General features: G+C 45.2%; 1 protein-coding gene across 4 annotated transcripts in view; it reads left to right on the top strand.

Annotated features, from left to right (window-relative positions):
* TM7SF3 (transmembrane 7 superfamily member 3) overlaps positions 1-15,259 on the top strand; it is a 22,437-nt gene continuing 7,178 nt past the window's right edge. For 3 of the 4 annotated variants that reach the window (XR_005955246.1, XR_005955247.1, XM_041468710.1), the window contains exons 1-9: positions 1-261; positions 6,289-6,443; positions 8,269-8,419; positions 9,977-10,097; positions 10,858-11,029; positions 11,344-11,521; positions 12,784-12,870; positions 13,277-13,357; positions 14,075-14,227. Coding sequence is in view for 2 of the 4 variants with exons in the window: in XM_041468710.1 (XP_041324644.1) it covers positions 192-261; positions 6,289-6,443; positions 8,269-8,419; positions 9,977-10,097; positions 10,858-11,029; positions 11,344-11,521; positions 12,784-12,870; positions 13,277-13,357; positions 14,075-14,227 (1,168 nt within the window). In the remaining 2 variants the exon portion in view is untranslated. The remainder of the gene's footprint in view (positions 262-6,288; positions 6,444-8,268; positions 8,420-9,976; positions 10,098-10,857; positions 11,030-11,343; positions 11,522-12,783; positions 12,871-13,276; positions 13,358-14,074; positions 14,228-15,259) is intronic. The other variant, XM_041468711.1, reaches the window with a different exon arrangement.

Raw genomic sequence — 15,259 nt, forward strand, 5'->3', positions numbered from 1 at the left:
CAAGCGCTTCCTCACTTGCACTCCCACTGCCCTTCCGGCACGGCCCTCCCGCAGGTGCTGGAGTGGAGCGGGAGCGGCTCCAGCCGGGCGGGTCCCGCCTGCAGGCCGCCCCCAGCGCCCGCCCCGCCCCGCCCTAGCTGCCCGGTCCTTCGGCAGCCCCAGCTCCCTTACCCCGATCCCTCCGCAGCGCCATGTGGGTCTCGTCTCTCTCTGCGCTGCTCCTGCTGCTCATCGGGGTCCTGCGCCATGGCGGAGCCTCAGGTGAGGGCGGTGTGAGCCGGAGCGGGAGGACCCGTGGGGCTGTGGCCGCCATTAAGCTGCCGCAGGAGCCCGGCTCGTACCGGGAACTGCGGGGCTGTACCCGGGGTCATGTCCAGCGGCAGGGATTTGCTGCGACTGCAGGGCCTTTTGGGGTGTCCCCGGTGCTGGCGGTTCTCCGGTGGGCGACCTGCTGCTATCTGGAGGGATGAGCAGGAGTGCGGAGCAAAGCTGCCTGCGGCGCTGTATAAGCGATTCGTGGTTATCTTAATCTTTCATGCGGACAAGGAGAACCACCCTTTTTTCCCATTTTCCCCCTTTCCCTCCCTATCCGCTTTTTCTCTTTATTTTTTTTAACACCTTAATTGCTATGAATGCCATAATTTTAACTGTTTCATGGATAATTCGGAATCGTTTTAGCCGCGGGGGTGCGGTACAGCTGATGCGGCTGGTGTAGGTCTGTATTCCCCGAACAGAAACAAGGAGGCATTTGCTTCCTATGAACATGAGTTTACATGACAAAGGGAACATGGTTAAAAGGAGGGTTGGTTTTGTTTGCTTGGTTTTTAACCCCCGACCATGTACAGGTGTGCATGGGTTGTCACCACCCTAATGGATGGTGAGTTGAAAACCACTGTCGCTATAAAACTAAGGAGCAAAACCAAGAATTTGCAGCTTGATTCCTAAACTTACTTTTTGTCTGTACTGATGCAATCTGACTTTATTTGGCATGGGCTTTTTTTTGTAATTTCCCTGTGTTCTTGCATGTGACTAAAATAGGAGGCCAGAGTTAAGTGTGCTATAATAAGTACAGTTTGGGAAGATTTACAGTCACTTTTTTTTTTTTCTCGTTAAATTCTCATCTGTTCAAATAAAGGAAAAAATAAACAGTTTCCTCTCAGAGATAATTCAGAGATAAGCAATCAGTCCTTTGTATCAGGGCTGATGTAAGCCTCCTCCTCTTAGTTTTGCTTTATTTTTATACTTGCTTCTAACCATAGAATGGTTTGGGACCTTAAAGCTCATCTCATTTCAACCCCCCTTGCTTCCACTAGCCCAGGTTGCTCAATGCCCCACCCAACCTGGTCTTGAATGAACGAAGCTTAATTGTCCCAAAGGAGACTCTTGGGATACTTTGCAGGGCTGCAGGACAGCATTTGGAACCAGTCCCAGGTGTGGAAGGCTTCTCTCTGCCCAAGTCTCATGCCCAAGATCCTAATAGACAATCAAGTATTCCCTGTTTCTTGCAGGATCTAAAAGCTTTGGCTGGGCACCTGATGGTCACAAGCAGGTGTGGGAATGAAAGCTCAGGGTTCTTAGACCTTAATGTCCTAAGATAACTTAAAGGATGCTAACAAGCAGTTTGTCTCCTGGACTTCATGAAAATGAGGTCACACGTTGAGTAATTTTTTTACAATATGTAGAAAGGCAAAGCAACTATGAGACTAAGCAAACTGCTCTGCCTTGAAGGAACCTGTTGCTGTTTTTCCTTGCATGATTGAGGGTGGAGGGGGAAAGTATTTCCCTTGTGAAAAGCTAATAAGCTATGTAATTTGTGTACCAGAATCTAGCTGATCATTAGGGCCTTTAAACAAGGCCACTTGCTTAATGGTTCACTGCTTTGAAATTGTCTTGTGGTTATTCAGTTGTGGACACCCACTTTGCAGGGATGGGCTGTGCTAACTCCTAATCCTTGAAGATCCTGCCTAATTTTAAAAGTGCTGATTAGTAAAATCTTTGCATGATGGCCTGTGTTACCTCTCTGGGCTTCTGATGGACTGCAGCTCCTCAAACTTGGTCTTTGTGCAGAAGTATTTTATACATTGTGTTTGTTGCCTTGCAGGGAGCTCTGTCTTCCTGAGGAATTCTACTGGCTTTGTTTGCTACATCCAAACCAGACTGTTTAGTTTTGGAAAAACTAAAGTGAGTTTATAGTGTAATCAGGGCCGAGTGGTGCTTTTGTAAAGGGAGCTTATCTGGGTGAAACTTGTTTATGCCATCTGTTTAGTCTATGCAGAGATGATACTTTAGAAAAAGAAGTTCACACAAAACTCTTCCCTCGCTTTTCAGGCTGTAAAGACCTCTAGCCTAGTGAACAGAATAGTCCTCTGGGATGGGAATGGTGCAGATGGTGACAAGCCACATTCTGTGGTGTCATCTGCTTTAAGCATCAAGCTGTTCTAAGCATGAGTCTTAGTATACACATACAGTCAAAGTTCAGAAGTGTTCCTGCTTCTTTTGGGAGTTGGGTAGATGCTGTATTTTTGGGGGGTTCAGTAGAAAGACAGACCCTGTAGCCAGACTTTCATTATCTGGGTCTGCATGGCCATACAGGTCTGATAGGATATGGCTCCAGGCTTTATTCTGTTAAGTAACTGTGTGCTAATGTTTTTCTTTCTCAAACTGGTTGTCAGTCTGAGCTTGCACGTCATTAAATGTCTTCATGTGACTCCTTTTTGTTGTACTCCCTGCACTGGAAAGTTCTTCTTAGCTCCTAGAGTTTGCTTACATCAGGTTGTTTTGCATATCCACTGCAAAGTGCTTGGCACCCAGTAGAAATGTGTTTTCTCTGACTGCACCGAACCTCTCTGAGGGAAACATAATGTTTGAGCATGGTTCTGCAGGTGAAGACTGGTCTGTATAGGCAGCAGGATCTATTTTTTCTTCAGTTGTGTTTCTTACTGGAAATTGGACTGCTAGGTGTACTCAAGAATCCTGTGTGGGTAACTGCTCTGTGGTGGTGGGGAGTGACACTTCGCTGTTGGAGCTGGAAATGTGGTTTGCTCAAAGCATCAGAGCAGCCAAGAGCTTGGCACTGAATCAGCACAATGGAAACAGTTAAAACTGGGTGTAGCCTGTTGGGGAAACTGTGTGTCACAGGGAAGGGATAACGAGTGCAGAGGCTCTGGAATTGTTTGTCTTGTTGTTTAGAGTTAGAAATAAGGACTTTTGATCTCAGAAGAGTTCCAGGAGGTTCTATTTCTTTGCTGTCTTTACTGGTTTTGCCCTTCACGTGAGAGAAGAGGTAGTGTGAGGTGACAGGGTGGGCTGTTTGCTCTGTTTACCAGTTCTGTGTGCAGGACTATCTGTGCTCCAATTCTGGTGCTGTTTATGGAGTAATACATGCTGAGTGCTCCATGTCTGCTCTGCTGCTGCTCAGTTTCAGCAATGCTGACTTCCTTTCAGCATCTGTGCAGTTGATAATCTCTGTAATAGTTTGGGTTCCTCTCATGTATCTAACCCAAAATTACTCTGATGTGCAGTGACTGTTACAGTCTTTCCTACAGGGCAAGGAAGAGAGCATAGCCTGACACTTTAGAGTGTTTCCAGACCTTCACTGTTGGAAGCAATAAAACAAGTTGGGATGCCTGGATTTTGCTCCTGTCTTTGTTGCTGATTTGCTGGACCAACTCTCTCACTTATGAGATGGTGTTAACTGTGCTGCTGGTCCTGCAGACCTGTCTGATGGGCCACCTCTGGGCAGATCAAGCTTGTCCAAAGGAGAAGGTTGCATGCTGTGGCCAGCACTATGTGGTCATTGGGGTCTCTGTGTCCACCTTCAAAGGATGTTTGACAAGACTGATCTCTCTGTGCTCTAATATTTGTCTCATATTAGAACCAGAGAACCGGTGATAGCAATAGGCCTGGTGAATTGTGAGTTGGTTAATTTAATCAATTAGTCTTGCTCACCGCCTTCCCTTTCTGTCTCAGTGCCCCAATAGTGACAAATGACAGAGACTGAGAAGGCTGGAATAGTGCTGTGGTGTGTGGCTGTGGAGAATTTGAGCTTCCAAAAACTTCTTAGATGGTTCTGTTGCTCTGCAGTGTTTATCCTCTTCTAGGCCTGGCTGGAAGTGTGGTTCAAGGAGCCTGTGAACAGCAAGCTGAGCAAGACTTGGCTGATGGGTGTAGATGTTCTTCACCCTGAGTCTCTGCTCTTGTGCTCAGACTTTGGGATAATGTGTGTCACATGTGCTGTTCTCAGAGCAGTTATGCAAACAGTAAAGCAATATAGAACACCATACCTTAATTCACCACGCTAATTAAACTTGAGAGAATGCCTCTGACATTTAGAATCTCATGATCACACTGAAGTAGTGGCTGTGTGTCCTGTTGACGAATCTGTCCTTATTTACGCAGAGACCCCTGGATATGGGTACAGAGTGGAGGTGAGAAACAAGGCGGAGCAATGCAGCTTTTTCCCCTTGATGTAGATCACACAGAGAATGTGTATGGTTTCAGCTTTTTTCTTAAAAGAACGCCTAAGTGTGAATGTCTTGTGGTTCAGGAAGCTCTGCTGAAGTTTTTAAAGATGAAAGAAAAATATTTTTCGTGCATTGTAAACATTCACTGCAAATTTCTGAGTGTATAGATGTATAGTCTGTGCCTTCTGAATGCTTTTCTTTAGCATTCATATTACTACTTGCATTTGTGGTACAACTTGAGCTAATGAGGAAAGATCTGAGGATATCTGAATGCTGCTCAAGGGACTCTGAAGAATCAGAAACTGAAGGATACACAATGTTTTTTTCCAGCTTTAATTTTACATTACTGTGTGAAAATTTGGTGTAGAAGCTTCTACCTTGACACAAACTGCAGATGAGGGAGCAGAAAAATGGAGTATCTTTCTTTCCTCGCAAGTGGTTTATGAACCCCCCATTTTAGCATTTTTAGCTAAGGTTTTATTGGTGATGCAGTACTGGTATTAATTTAATTTTGGGAGTGAGCTTGTAAGGGTTGAAGTTCCTTTCCTCACTCTGTATGGAGTGGAGGAAGCATAACAGCTCCCCTCTGTTAACATACCAGGAGGCAAAGAAACTGGCCAATGATGCCAGTTCTTGGCAGGAGATAAGTAACAGGAAAGCAGTTAGAGAGTACTGGGTATAGTTTCATGTAAGTAAACTGTCTTCTTGGAGGGGCGGAATGGGAGGACAGTTTACTTACCTTCATACTTACCTTCCTTGTGAATGGGAGCCCTCCAGTGTCATCAGCAAGTGTCCCTTGGATGGTGCTGCTGGTGACTCTGTTAGGGAACTTGGCAGTACCAACCCTTTCCACCAGAGGCAACTTCATTGAGGAAGTGTGTGTATGTGTGTTCAGGCTTGGTAAGTTTTAGGTCTGTTTGGGTACAGAGGCAGGCAGAGGAATTCAGGGAAAAGCCTGGAAGGCATTGTGCAGTCTGGCTACAACCACCAACCAAAGAGCATCTTGTGGCTTCTGTGTGGCTGCTTCACTTTCCTCCCTTGCCATCCCCTGTCCCTGCAGCACAGGGAGAAGCCAGGCTTGCTTGCAGGACTTGAATGACAAGCCAAAGCTGATTCTCAAAGATCTTATGTCCTAGGTCATGTAGTTCTCTTTAAATTAAGATGACAGTGGATCATGGGGTTATGGTAATTGTAAGAAGAAATGGTCTAGGTTGTGTCTAGGAAAAACTAGTCAGATTTTTAGGTCTAGAGATGGGGATACAGTAGTCATAATGATTAAAGACCGTATGGCAGAGAAAAATGTGGAATAACTGAAAGTGAGTAATTGTATGTATGTAAACTACAGATTTGACTCTGTCTTCTGGAGCTTGACTTTAATTCCCATGGTTTGTAGGAATTCACCTGGAAAGTCTGATGGATATTGTGCAAGTTGGCTGGCTGGTACAAATATACCTGCCTGTATTTGCCAAAGATCAGACAGTCCTCAGTATCTTCTCTTACTCACTTTTTGGAGTGTAGCTGGCTGGTTGGCTGAGCTGTATCAAATCCTTATCCTGGCAGGAAGCTCTGTCCCTGTGCTCAGGTGAGTACCAGGCTGCAGGGCAGGTACCCTGTGTCTGCAGGTACAGCTCTGTGTGCAGCAGTCTCTAAAAGCTTGGTACAGCTCACAGGATGAGAGCAGCAAAAAGCAACATCCTGCTCTGCTCCCAGCTGATTAATACTGAGCTACTGGAAACTTCCAGGCTTCCCTGGTAATTGCTTCCCTCTGGACTAAAAAACGCCCTGTATCGTCCTTCTTTTTTTTTTTTTTTTTTTTTTAATGCAGGTCTTCTTGAGCTCTCCTTGGGAAAATTCAGAAATGTGCTACTTAACCAGACCAATCCAGTGGAGGCTGTAATCAGGAACATCGCCAGTAATGTGACTGTGGTTATTTTTCAAGTGCATGCCCATCAGAGTGATGTGGTGATATCCTTTGATAAGGTAAGAGTGTCACTTTTGTTAAGTGCTGCCTGTCTTTCAACAAAGGACTTGTCTCTGGTACATGTAGGACTGATGGACTGAAGCTGTATGAATAAGGAATGTCTTTTACCTGCTTGGCTTTTAGACAATGTTACTGCAGCTTCAGAAATCCTTTCTTGTACTTATATGTCATAGCTGCTATTTTGAAAGACTGAACGCCAAAGGAATGTCAGAGCTGGCTTGAAAATGTTTCAAGGCTCTTTATTTGGTGGAAGTGGTGCTTTTTGTCATGTGGCTCTACTGACTGTTATCCATCAGCTTGTAACAATAAAACCAGATCTGTGTAAGTGTTTGCCAGATGCTCCATACATGATCACTTTGGGATGTTTAGTTGTCTGCTGTTCCCATGGCTTGGATTTAACCACTGCAGATAAGATGTATTGTTATCCCAGCTCCTTGTCCTGAATCTAATCCTCCTTTCATAACACGTGGAGAAATTCCTCCACGTACTCCAGTGAAAGCTGCTACTTCTAGACAGCAATAAAAACATTCCTGCTGCTGTACCCTGCATCCCACTAATGATGAGACAAAATGAGTCAGTAAAATACTGATTTTTGTTGTTGTGGTGCTGGGAGGGTCTCAGTGGTATTTGAACAGAACATGGACTAAGCTGAAAGAGGTAGATGGAGATCTGACACCTGCAGTCCAGTTCCCCTTTCTCCACCAGCATCTTTGAAATCAGAATATACTGAGTGCCAAGAAGTATCCTGGGAAGCTTAGAAGATGAATGACCTGGAACACAAGTCACCCAGCTCAGCCATCCTTGTACTGGTGAAACAGCCAGGATTGCAGGGCTGAGACATTACTGTTACAACTGTTCAGTCTTTGCTTGCCATTGGTAGAATCCTCTGCTGCCAGTTCAGATCCTCTTTGCATTCATGGGCTTTATCAGGCCAAGGGCAGTGATGCATAAATGCAGCTGTACTGTTTTTAGGGCAGGCCTGCCTCTAGAAATATGAAGTTGAGCCAGATCTTAAAAGTCTGCCAGGTTCAATGTTTCCTTGCAGCTTTACCTTGGGTAACTGTGGCTGCCTTGGCCAAAGGCACTTTCCATGCTGAAAATGTGGCTGCACGTCAACTGGTTGTTCCAGCTGTGAGATTGTGATACTGTCGTTGCTGCTTATCTTTCCTCAAGAGCTCTGGTTATGGAAGGGATGGTGGTGCTCGGGATTGGGTCAGTAGCTGGCCTGGCCCCAGAAACATCTGCCATTGCTAGTGTTAAGGCAGCTGTCATACAGTCATGTCCATTCTGGTGGAGATAGGAAGGTGCTTCTGTATGCTGGTTGCCAGAACACTTCCTTGCTGCCATCTCACAACATTTTGTCAGGGATATTCCAGTCCTTTTATATTTTTACTAGTCAATCCATTGCCAGATCTACTAGCTAGATTTCGCTACAACTTGCTTGTGATTATCAGCTCTTTAGTAGTCCCACACTTCTCACTTGGGTTTTTGAGCCTGAACCAGGCAGTGTATAGTGTCAGAGCTCCCTTTTCTCACCAGCTAGGGATGTCATCCAGAGGGACCTTGACAGGCTGAGAGGTGGGCAGACCTCATATAGTTCAGCAAGGCCAAGTGCAAGGCCCTACACTAGAGCTGGACAATTACAAGCACAAATACATTTTGGGCAGAGCCTGATCTGTTGTAACTGGCACTGATGTGTGTGCTTGGCAGGTTTGTGGCAGGAATAGCCTCCTGTGATATTATCAAAATACAGGAATATTATCAAACTGTGATAGAAATCTTCTCAAGAATAACTACTTTTTTCTATAATTTGTTTCTGTGCAGACTCCGTTGGTGAACAGCTCAGAAATTGGGGTGGATAAAGGGCTGGTGTCCATCCTTCGGCCTGAGCAGACCGTGTGCACGTGGTACCTGCGCGCCCTGGGTGCTGGCCAGGTGCTCAGCACCGCCATCTCCATTCCCTACATGGAGAAAGGTACGTGCTCAGGGCATGCCAGCTCTGCTCAGGCAAGTCATCTGTGGAATGAAGTGTTGACCTTTCAGTCTTACATGGTGGAGATCTGATGGAGATACCAGAAATTCTTTTGAAATGGGCTGAAAATCTTTTTATTGTCACTGCTGAATTGTGAGTTGTGTGTAGGATGGTCTTGCCATGACTTAAGGCTTAGAATAGAAAACTGCTGTGCATGTGATTATGGAATCACAGATCTGTTTTGATTGGAAGGGGACCATAAAGATCATCCAGTTCCACCCCTCTCTGCCATGGGCAGGGACACCTTCCACTACCCCAAGTTGCTCAGCGCCCCATCCAGCCTGGCCTTGGACACTTCCAGGGATGGAGCATCCACAGCTTCTCCAGGGCCTCACCACTCTCACGGGGAAGAATTTCTTCCTCATATTGATGCCTTGAGAGGCTGAACCTGGAAGAGAGACTAGACAGAGCTAAAGGAATAAAGTAGATATTTATTGAAAGGCCTTAATGGATATGCCTTGGGCCATACAAGAGCCCAGCTAGGGCTACAGCCAGGATGGACCCAAAATGGTCACAAAATGGATGACAGGTCATGAGGTCTCACACTTTTATAAGTTTTAGTCCATTTACATATTGGAGTTAATCATCCAGTTATAGCTTCAGCTTATGAAGTCCCATCCTCCTTGTTGCTCTCTTCAGTTCTCTGTTGTTTATACCTTTTGGGCCTGAAACTTGTAATGGTTGTCCTTGATCCCAAGCTGGAAAGGGATTGTTTTGTCTACCTGCCCTACTGACACCTAATATGAAGCTCAGAGCTACACACCTAGGCAGCACAGAATCTGAAAAATATGAAAGCTAAAACCCAAGCATCAATATCCAATCTAAATCTACCCTCCTTCAGCTTAAAGCCATTACCCCTTGTCCTGTCATCCCTACGCCCTTGTAAAAATTCCCTCTCCAGCTTTCTTGTAGGCTCCCTTCAGGTATAGGAAGGCTGCTGGAAAGGTTTCCCCAAAGCCTTTTCTAGGCTGAGCAGCCCCTACTCTGAACTTTTGCTCAAAGGAGAGGTGCTCCATCCCTCTGCTCATCTTCATGGTCCTCCTTTGGACTAACTCTAGCAGGTCCATATCCTTCTTGTGTTGGGCTGGGGTCTTGCCAAAGCAGAGTCGAGGGGCAGATCCCCCCTGCCTGGCCCTGCTGCCTACTCCTCTTTGCATGCAGGATGTTGGTGTCTGTCTGGGCTGTGAGCACCTGTTGCTGGGGCATGTCAAGCTTCTCGACAGCCAACACCCCCAAGTGCTTCTCCTCAGGGCTGCCCTCAATCCATTCCCCACCCAGCCTGTGTTTGTGCTTGGGATTGCCCTGAGCCATGTGCAGGACCTGGCAGGAGCTTCCATTCCAACACTTCAGTCACTGGAGTCCCCCATGTGTGGGGACCTGTCACAGGCTGCAGTGATACCCTTTTGCTGCCTGCAGGGCCAGAATCTGATGATTTTCTGTGCTCAGCAAGTGGATTGTGCCTGCAAGCGTGTAACTGCAGTTATGTTCTCTGTGTTCTAGATCCTATTCCTGGGGGCTGCAATCTAGAATTTGACTTGGAAGTGGATCCAAATATTTACTTGGACTACACATTGGTTGATATACACATCAAGTTTGCCCCTGCGAACTTGGGATATACCAGGTGTGTGGAGAACTTCAGTGCACTGAGCAAGACCTTCTGTCCTGTGTTTGGCCAAAAGGCTAAAATAAGACCCTGCTGTAACAGCTGAACCATCCAGCTGCTGGCAGGAATCTTGTTCACTGCAACAAATGTAAATGGGGAAAAGGAGGAGGGGAAGAGGTACTGCATGAGGGAGATAAAGGTTGAGAGTTACATTTGAGACTTACATCTTTTGGGGGAGGTTAGGCAACTTCAGAAATGTAAGCAGTCAGTAAATACTGGATCTTTCCATTCCCTGTAACAGCTTAATTTCTTTGAGAAGCAATTGTATGTTACAGCCAGTTTTATTTCTTTCCTAGTACTAAAGCATGATAATGACGCAGAGTTTTGTTTAACTTGAGACTTCAAGTTAAAAGGTGTTATTTCCTGAATGGTGCCTGGTGTCACAAGTGATAGGCAGGGAATGGGGAAGACTTCAGAACTGCATGGAAAGACAAACAGTAATGTTGAGTCTTTTGCTGTTGTGGCTTCCTGGAATTCTTGTTATGGCAATACATAGGAAGCCTCTGTAAGTGTAAAGGCAGGTACCAGCACAGCCACCACCAGTGCCAGGGTGGTTCTGTGTGATGCTGCTGTGCCCTGTGCTCACAAATACAGTCCAGCTTTGAGTTAGCTGCTGGTGTGGACCTCTAAAGAGTAGAGGCAAACCCTGTGGACAGGTAACTGCTGAAAACTAATGTTAAGGTCTGGTGCCTTGTGGCTGATGTGTTTTTCATTGCAGAGGAGCAAACCCCCCCTCCTGCGATTCAGGGACTGGTCAGAGCTCCCGGTGGCGGCTGCGCTACGATGTGTACCAATACTTCCTGCCTGAGAATGACCTGTCCGAGCTGGTGCTCATGAGCCACATGCGGAAAATGTCTGGGGTGCAGAGTGTCAAAGCCAATGGCATCAAGGTGAGCCCAAAGCACTGGGTGCCGGACATGTGGCAGTGGGGCTCTCTTGTTTTCTCCTCCCCTGTGCTTATCCTCCTGGAGGGGAGATGTGAGCAAGCTCCATGGCCCTGCTGGGGAGTGGAATGGCAGCCTTGCCTGCCTCAGAGGCCAGACCTGGGTCAGTAGGCTGGTAGGGAACCTGAACTGTGCCCTCCCACAGGCAGGGAGGAGAAAAACAGGAGTGGGTGAATCTTCTCTCCTGTCAGAAAACACAGTAGTGCTGGAGGGAAGGGTTCCATCCTGTGAGCCTTTAACACAGATATTTATTTTTCCAGATGCTTACGCTGACAGCTGATGACAAGACCAATGTCTACTTCTCCTCACTTCCTGGGCAAGGTGTGATCTACAATATCATAGTGTGGGACCCTCTTTGGAACAGTTCTGCTGCATACATACCTGTGCATACATATGCCTGCAGTTTTGCTGACCTGGTGGATAACTGCTCTTCCCTCAGTAAGTTGGGAATTGTACGTCCTTGCCAACTCCTCTCCTCTCCTTGTGCTCCAACATGACGAATGTTCTTTAAGATTCTTTTTCCAATGTGTGCAGGAGATATTTGTTTTACACGGTGTATATTTTGTTACTTTATGGTGAAGTCTGCTTCTTGATTAGGGAGAAAGTCTAGAATTATGAAGTTAGCTTAAGGAGAACCATTAGCAATTAAAGTTATAACTTAATGGATGTTTAATATGTGGTTTGCAAATGGAACTCTGAACTCTGTAATGCCACCCCAGCTTTGTCCATTTCAACTGGAAACATAATTTCAAATAATTTGTAGGGCTACAGATGCTGGATGTGAAGCTGAGCTAATAAAACACAGACTAGATTAGGCTCCAACCAGATTTTTCTAACTGTGCTGGTGCTAACAGGAATCCTGCAGGTATTTTGAAAGGAGACAGTCATTTAAAACAAGAATGAAGATAATGTCAGCAGTAGTGGAGTGACTACCAAGTCGTGCTGCTGTGTACAAAGCAGTGTAATGATGGAATTTGTGCAGAAAAAGCAAAGCTGCCACTGCCATTTTGAATGCAGAAGAAACACGAGTAATTGGTAGAATTTGGTTCATAAAGTAAGATTTGTTCTCATTATTTTTTTACATACTGTAACACAAGTGATTGTTGTCAAACTCAGTGTTGTCCTATGACAATGTGAGACAAATTATCTAGGCTAAACTTCTCTAATTCAGAGCACATGGAAAATAGTTTACTTCTGCAAATAGCTTAAATATAGGTAAGAAATTTGCATAGAAGACAGAGGTGAGCTAAAATGGGATGCTGATGATCATTTTTGTTGCATGGCAAATGTATCAGAGGGAGACAAATGGTGCAGTGTGCAGTGATTAAGCCTGTAGCTGCTGCCTGGGTCACTAATCCCATAGCATTGATTTTTATACATGACTGGATGTCTCTTTTTTTAAACCTGAGCAGAGACTTTTCTGGCAAATTTATATCTGTATTAGAAAAAAGTTAAATCTACTTACAGAAACGTCTCTTGAATAAGGAGGAAGCTCTTGATTTCTTAATCAGTCTGAGACTATTTCAATGTTCTGTTGGAGATCTTACCAAGCTAACTGTTAGTTCAGGCACTGTAGTTCTGACAGAGTGGCAGCTCTCAAGTTGTCAGTAAAGTTTGTGACAGCAACCTGACCATACCTTAATCTCTTTGTTGGGACTACTAGGTGGAATGCTCTATTAAACCTACCTTTCTTCTTGTAGGTAAACTCTCTACCAAAGTATTTTTCACTGCTTTTGCTGTTCTTGGTCTTTTTACCTGCTTTTTTGGACACAGATTCTGGAAAACAGGTACTGAATATTTCATCTCATAAATCTGGTTGGAACTTCATAAATGTTACTCTGTGTAACTTAGAATGATGGTATTATTACCAAGATTCACTTGATAGTGATGCTGTGCCAGTTAGGTCCACTGCTTTGCTTTTATGAGCTCTGAGCCTTTAAGCTCAGAGCAGGAAGTTTTTGGGATGCAGAGAATAGAAACCTAGAACTAGGGTACATGCTGGGCAATATAGCTATAAATATGTAATTTTGGACTATTCGTAGTGCTTGAGGACACCCCTGTTGAGAACAAAATGTTGTCTGGCTCGCCTTTTGTGAGCTGCTATGTTCCTTCCTTGTAATATGAGGATGTCTGAAGATCCACTGAAGTAGGATTTGTATGAAGCTTGTTAAATACTTTTTCCTTCTTCTCTAGACTTATTCTTCATGGGCTTCATTGTCACAGCATTCATCTTCTTTGTGTTCATTACCAGGGTAACTGGCCTTAGTTATGATGGTGAGTAGATGTGTCAGGATATCCTGTGCTCTTCCCAAACTCTTATTAGGAACCCTTCAGGTACAACAGTTGTGCTGTTGGCCAGCCACAGGAAGGATAGCAGGGTGATGCCTGGGTGCTTGAGCTCTGATTGCCATAATAGCTGAAAATGCAACAGAATAAGTGCTCATTCCAGCATCACAGTGATGCAGAATTAATTTCAGCCTGGATTTAATTTCAGTATCTATCCAAGGAAGGTAAGAGGTGTTTGGAAACTGTGGAAGTTTGCAACATACTTTTTTCCTGCTTTCACAATGCATGGACCTCTGTTTCAGATCAAATGTAGGTTTCATCTGTAAAATGGAAGTAGGTGGTTTGCGCCCAGCTTGTCAGACCAGACAAAATTAGTTCTTCCTGTCTGTCCTACCTCATAGAATTCCTTTTTTGATACATGTGCAGTAGCTTGTAGCCACCTGAACTCCCTGGGAACTCAGGGAACTGATGTATGCAGTGCCAAGGCCTCCATTCCAGCCCCCTCCCCCCCCCCGCCTTTCAGCAGTGCATCCCCAGCTGCAGGCTGGCATCTGAGTGAAGTGCATGAAGCACATTCTGATACTTTTGTTACCTCATGCAAACTCACTGAAAAAAGCCAAACATGCATGTAAATAAAGCTGCTGAACCTGTTACTGCATGAACTGAAGTTTCCAGAGTGCTGGAATTTTCTCATCTCTCTTTCAGTGCGTCTTATTTTGACAGCAGTTGCTGGAATCATTGGAGGCCTGCTCTTGGTCGTGAGCTGGTGGAGATTTGGCTCTGTCCTGCTCAGCATGTTTGTTATTGGACTTGTGTTGGGATTTCTCTTCTCATCAACGCTCTTCTTTACTCCCCTAGGTAAGCACTGTAATCCTCTGCTTGGTGAGTGCTGTGTTCCTGCAGTGCTGCAGGCATACTGCAAGGCTCAAGAGTGAATGGCACTCTCTGGTTTATCTTATTGGGATGTTTAATGTTCCCTTTCCAGTGCTGGGAGGAATAGAGATGTACCTGAAAGCTTCTTTCAGCTGCACTGTAATTGAAAGTACTTGGGGAAAAGGGAACTGATTGTTTTGCAGAGAACTTGGTGACTCTTCCTACTTTATCTGTAACACCAGCTCTGCTCCAGGCATGTGCTTGTTCTCTTGTTCTCTGTCCAGAACAAATCCCAGTAGAAAATCTACAGTCTAATTGGAAGGCCTCAGGCATAAAGGCCTTAGACAAATTGCTTAAAAGCCAATAAGCCTGCTGAGCTGGAGTCCCTCTGGAACATCAGAGCATCAGCTATTGTAATTTTCAGTCTCAAAACTTCTCTTTTTGAGGTCCTTTGGTGGGACAGGTTTTCATTCTCCAGTCATCTATATTTGACTTGAGCCATGATTCTGTGGTAATCCATGCAGTCCCTGGCTGCTCTTCATTAAAGTGGAACTGTGACTCAGCTGGAGGTCAGCTAATCCCCTCTGGTGAATCCACAGGCCTTAGAAGGCAGGGGGAGCAAAGAAGCGTTTGAGTGATTTAATTTTCCTAAATCCAAGAAGAATTTGTTGCCTGGTGGTGTGGTGATGGCTACATTTGCACCATACTCTGGAGTCTGATGCAGAGTTTTACTTTGGAAACCCACAGAGGCAACAAAACACCTTCTTATTGAGCAGCAGTACTCTGGTACTTTCAATTCTTACGAGGTGAGGAATGTGTACCTTGTCAAAAATCGTTGTTCCGTGGACAAGATCTGCTGTTCCTGCACAGAGTACAGGACCTGTGCTCAACTAGGACAGTTTTTCTGTTCTTCATTGACTGTTCCAATGCATCTTAAGCAGTCAGGATTTGAGCTCAAAAGCTGGGCTTTTCAACAATGTACTCCAGGTATTTCTGAATGTACAGAATTTTGGGGGG

The sequence above is a fragment of the Pyrgilauda ruficollis genome, unplaced genomic scaffold, assembly GCF_017590135.1.
Source record: "Pyrgilauda ruficollis isolate IOZ18807 unplaced genomic scaffold, ASM1759013v1 scaffold229, whole genome shotgun sequence".
Lineage (NCBI taxonomy): Eukaryota > Metazoa > Chordata > Aves > Passeriformes > Passeridae > Pyrgilauda > Pyrgilauda ruficollis.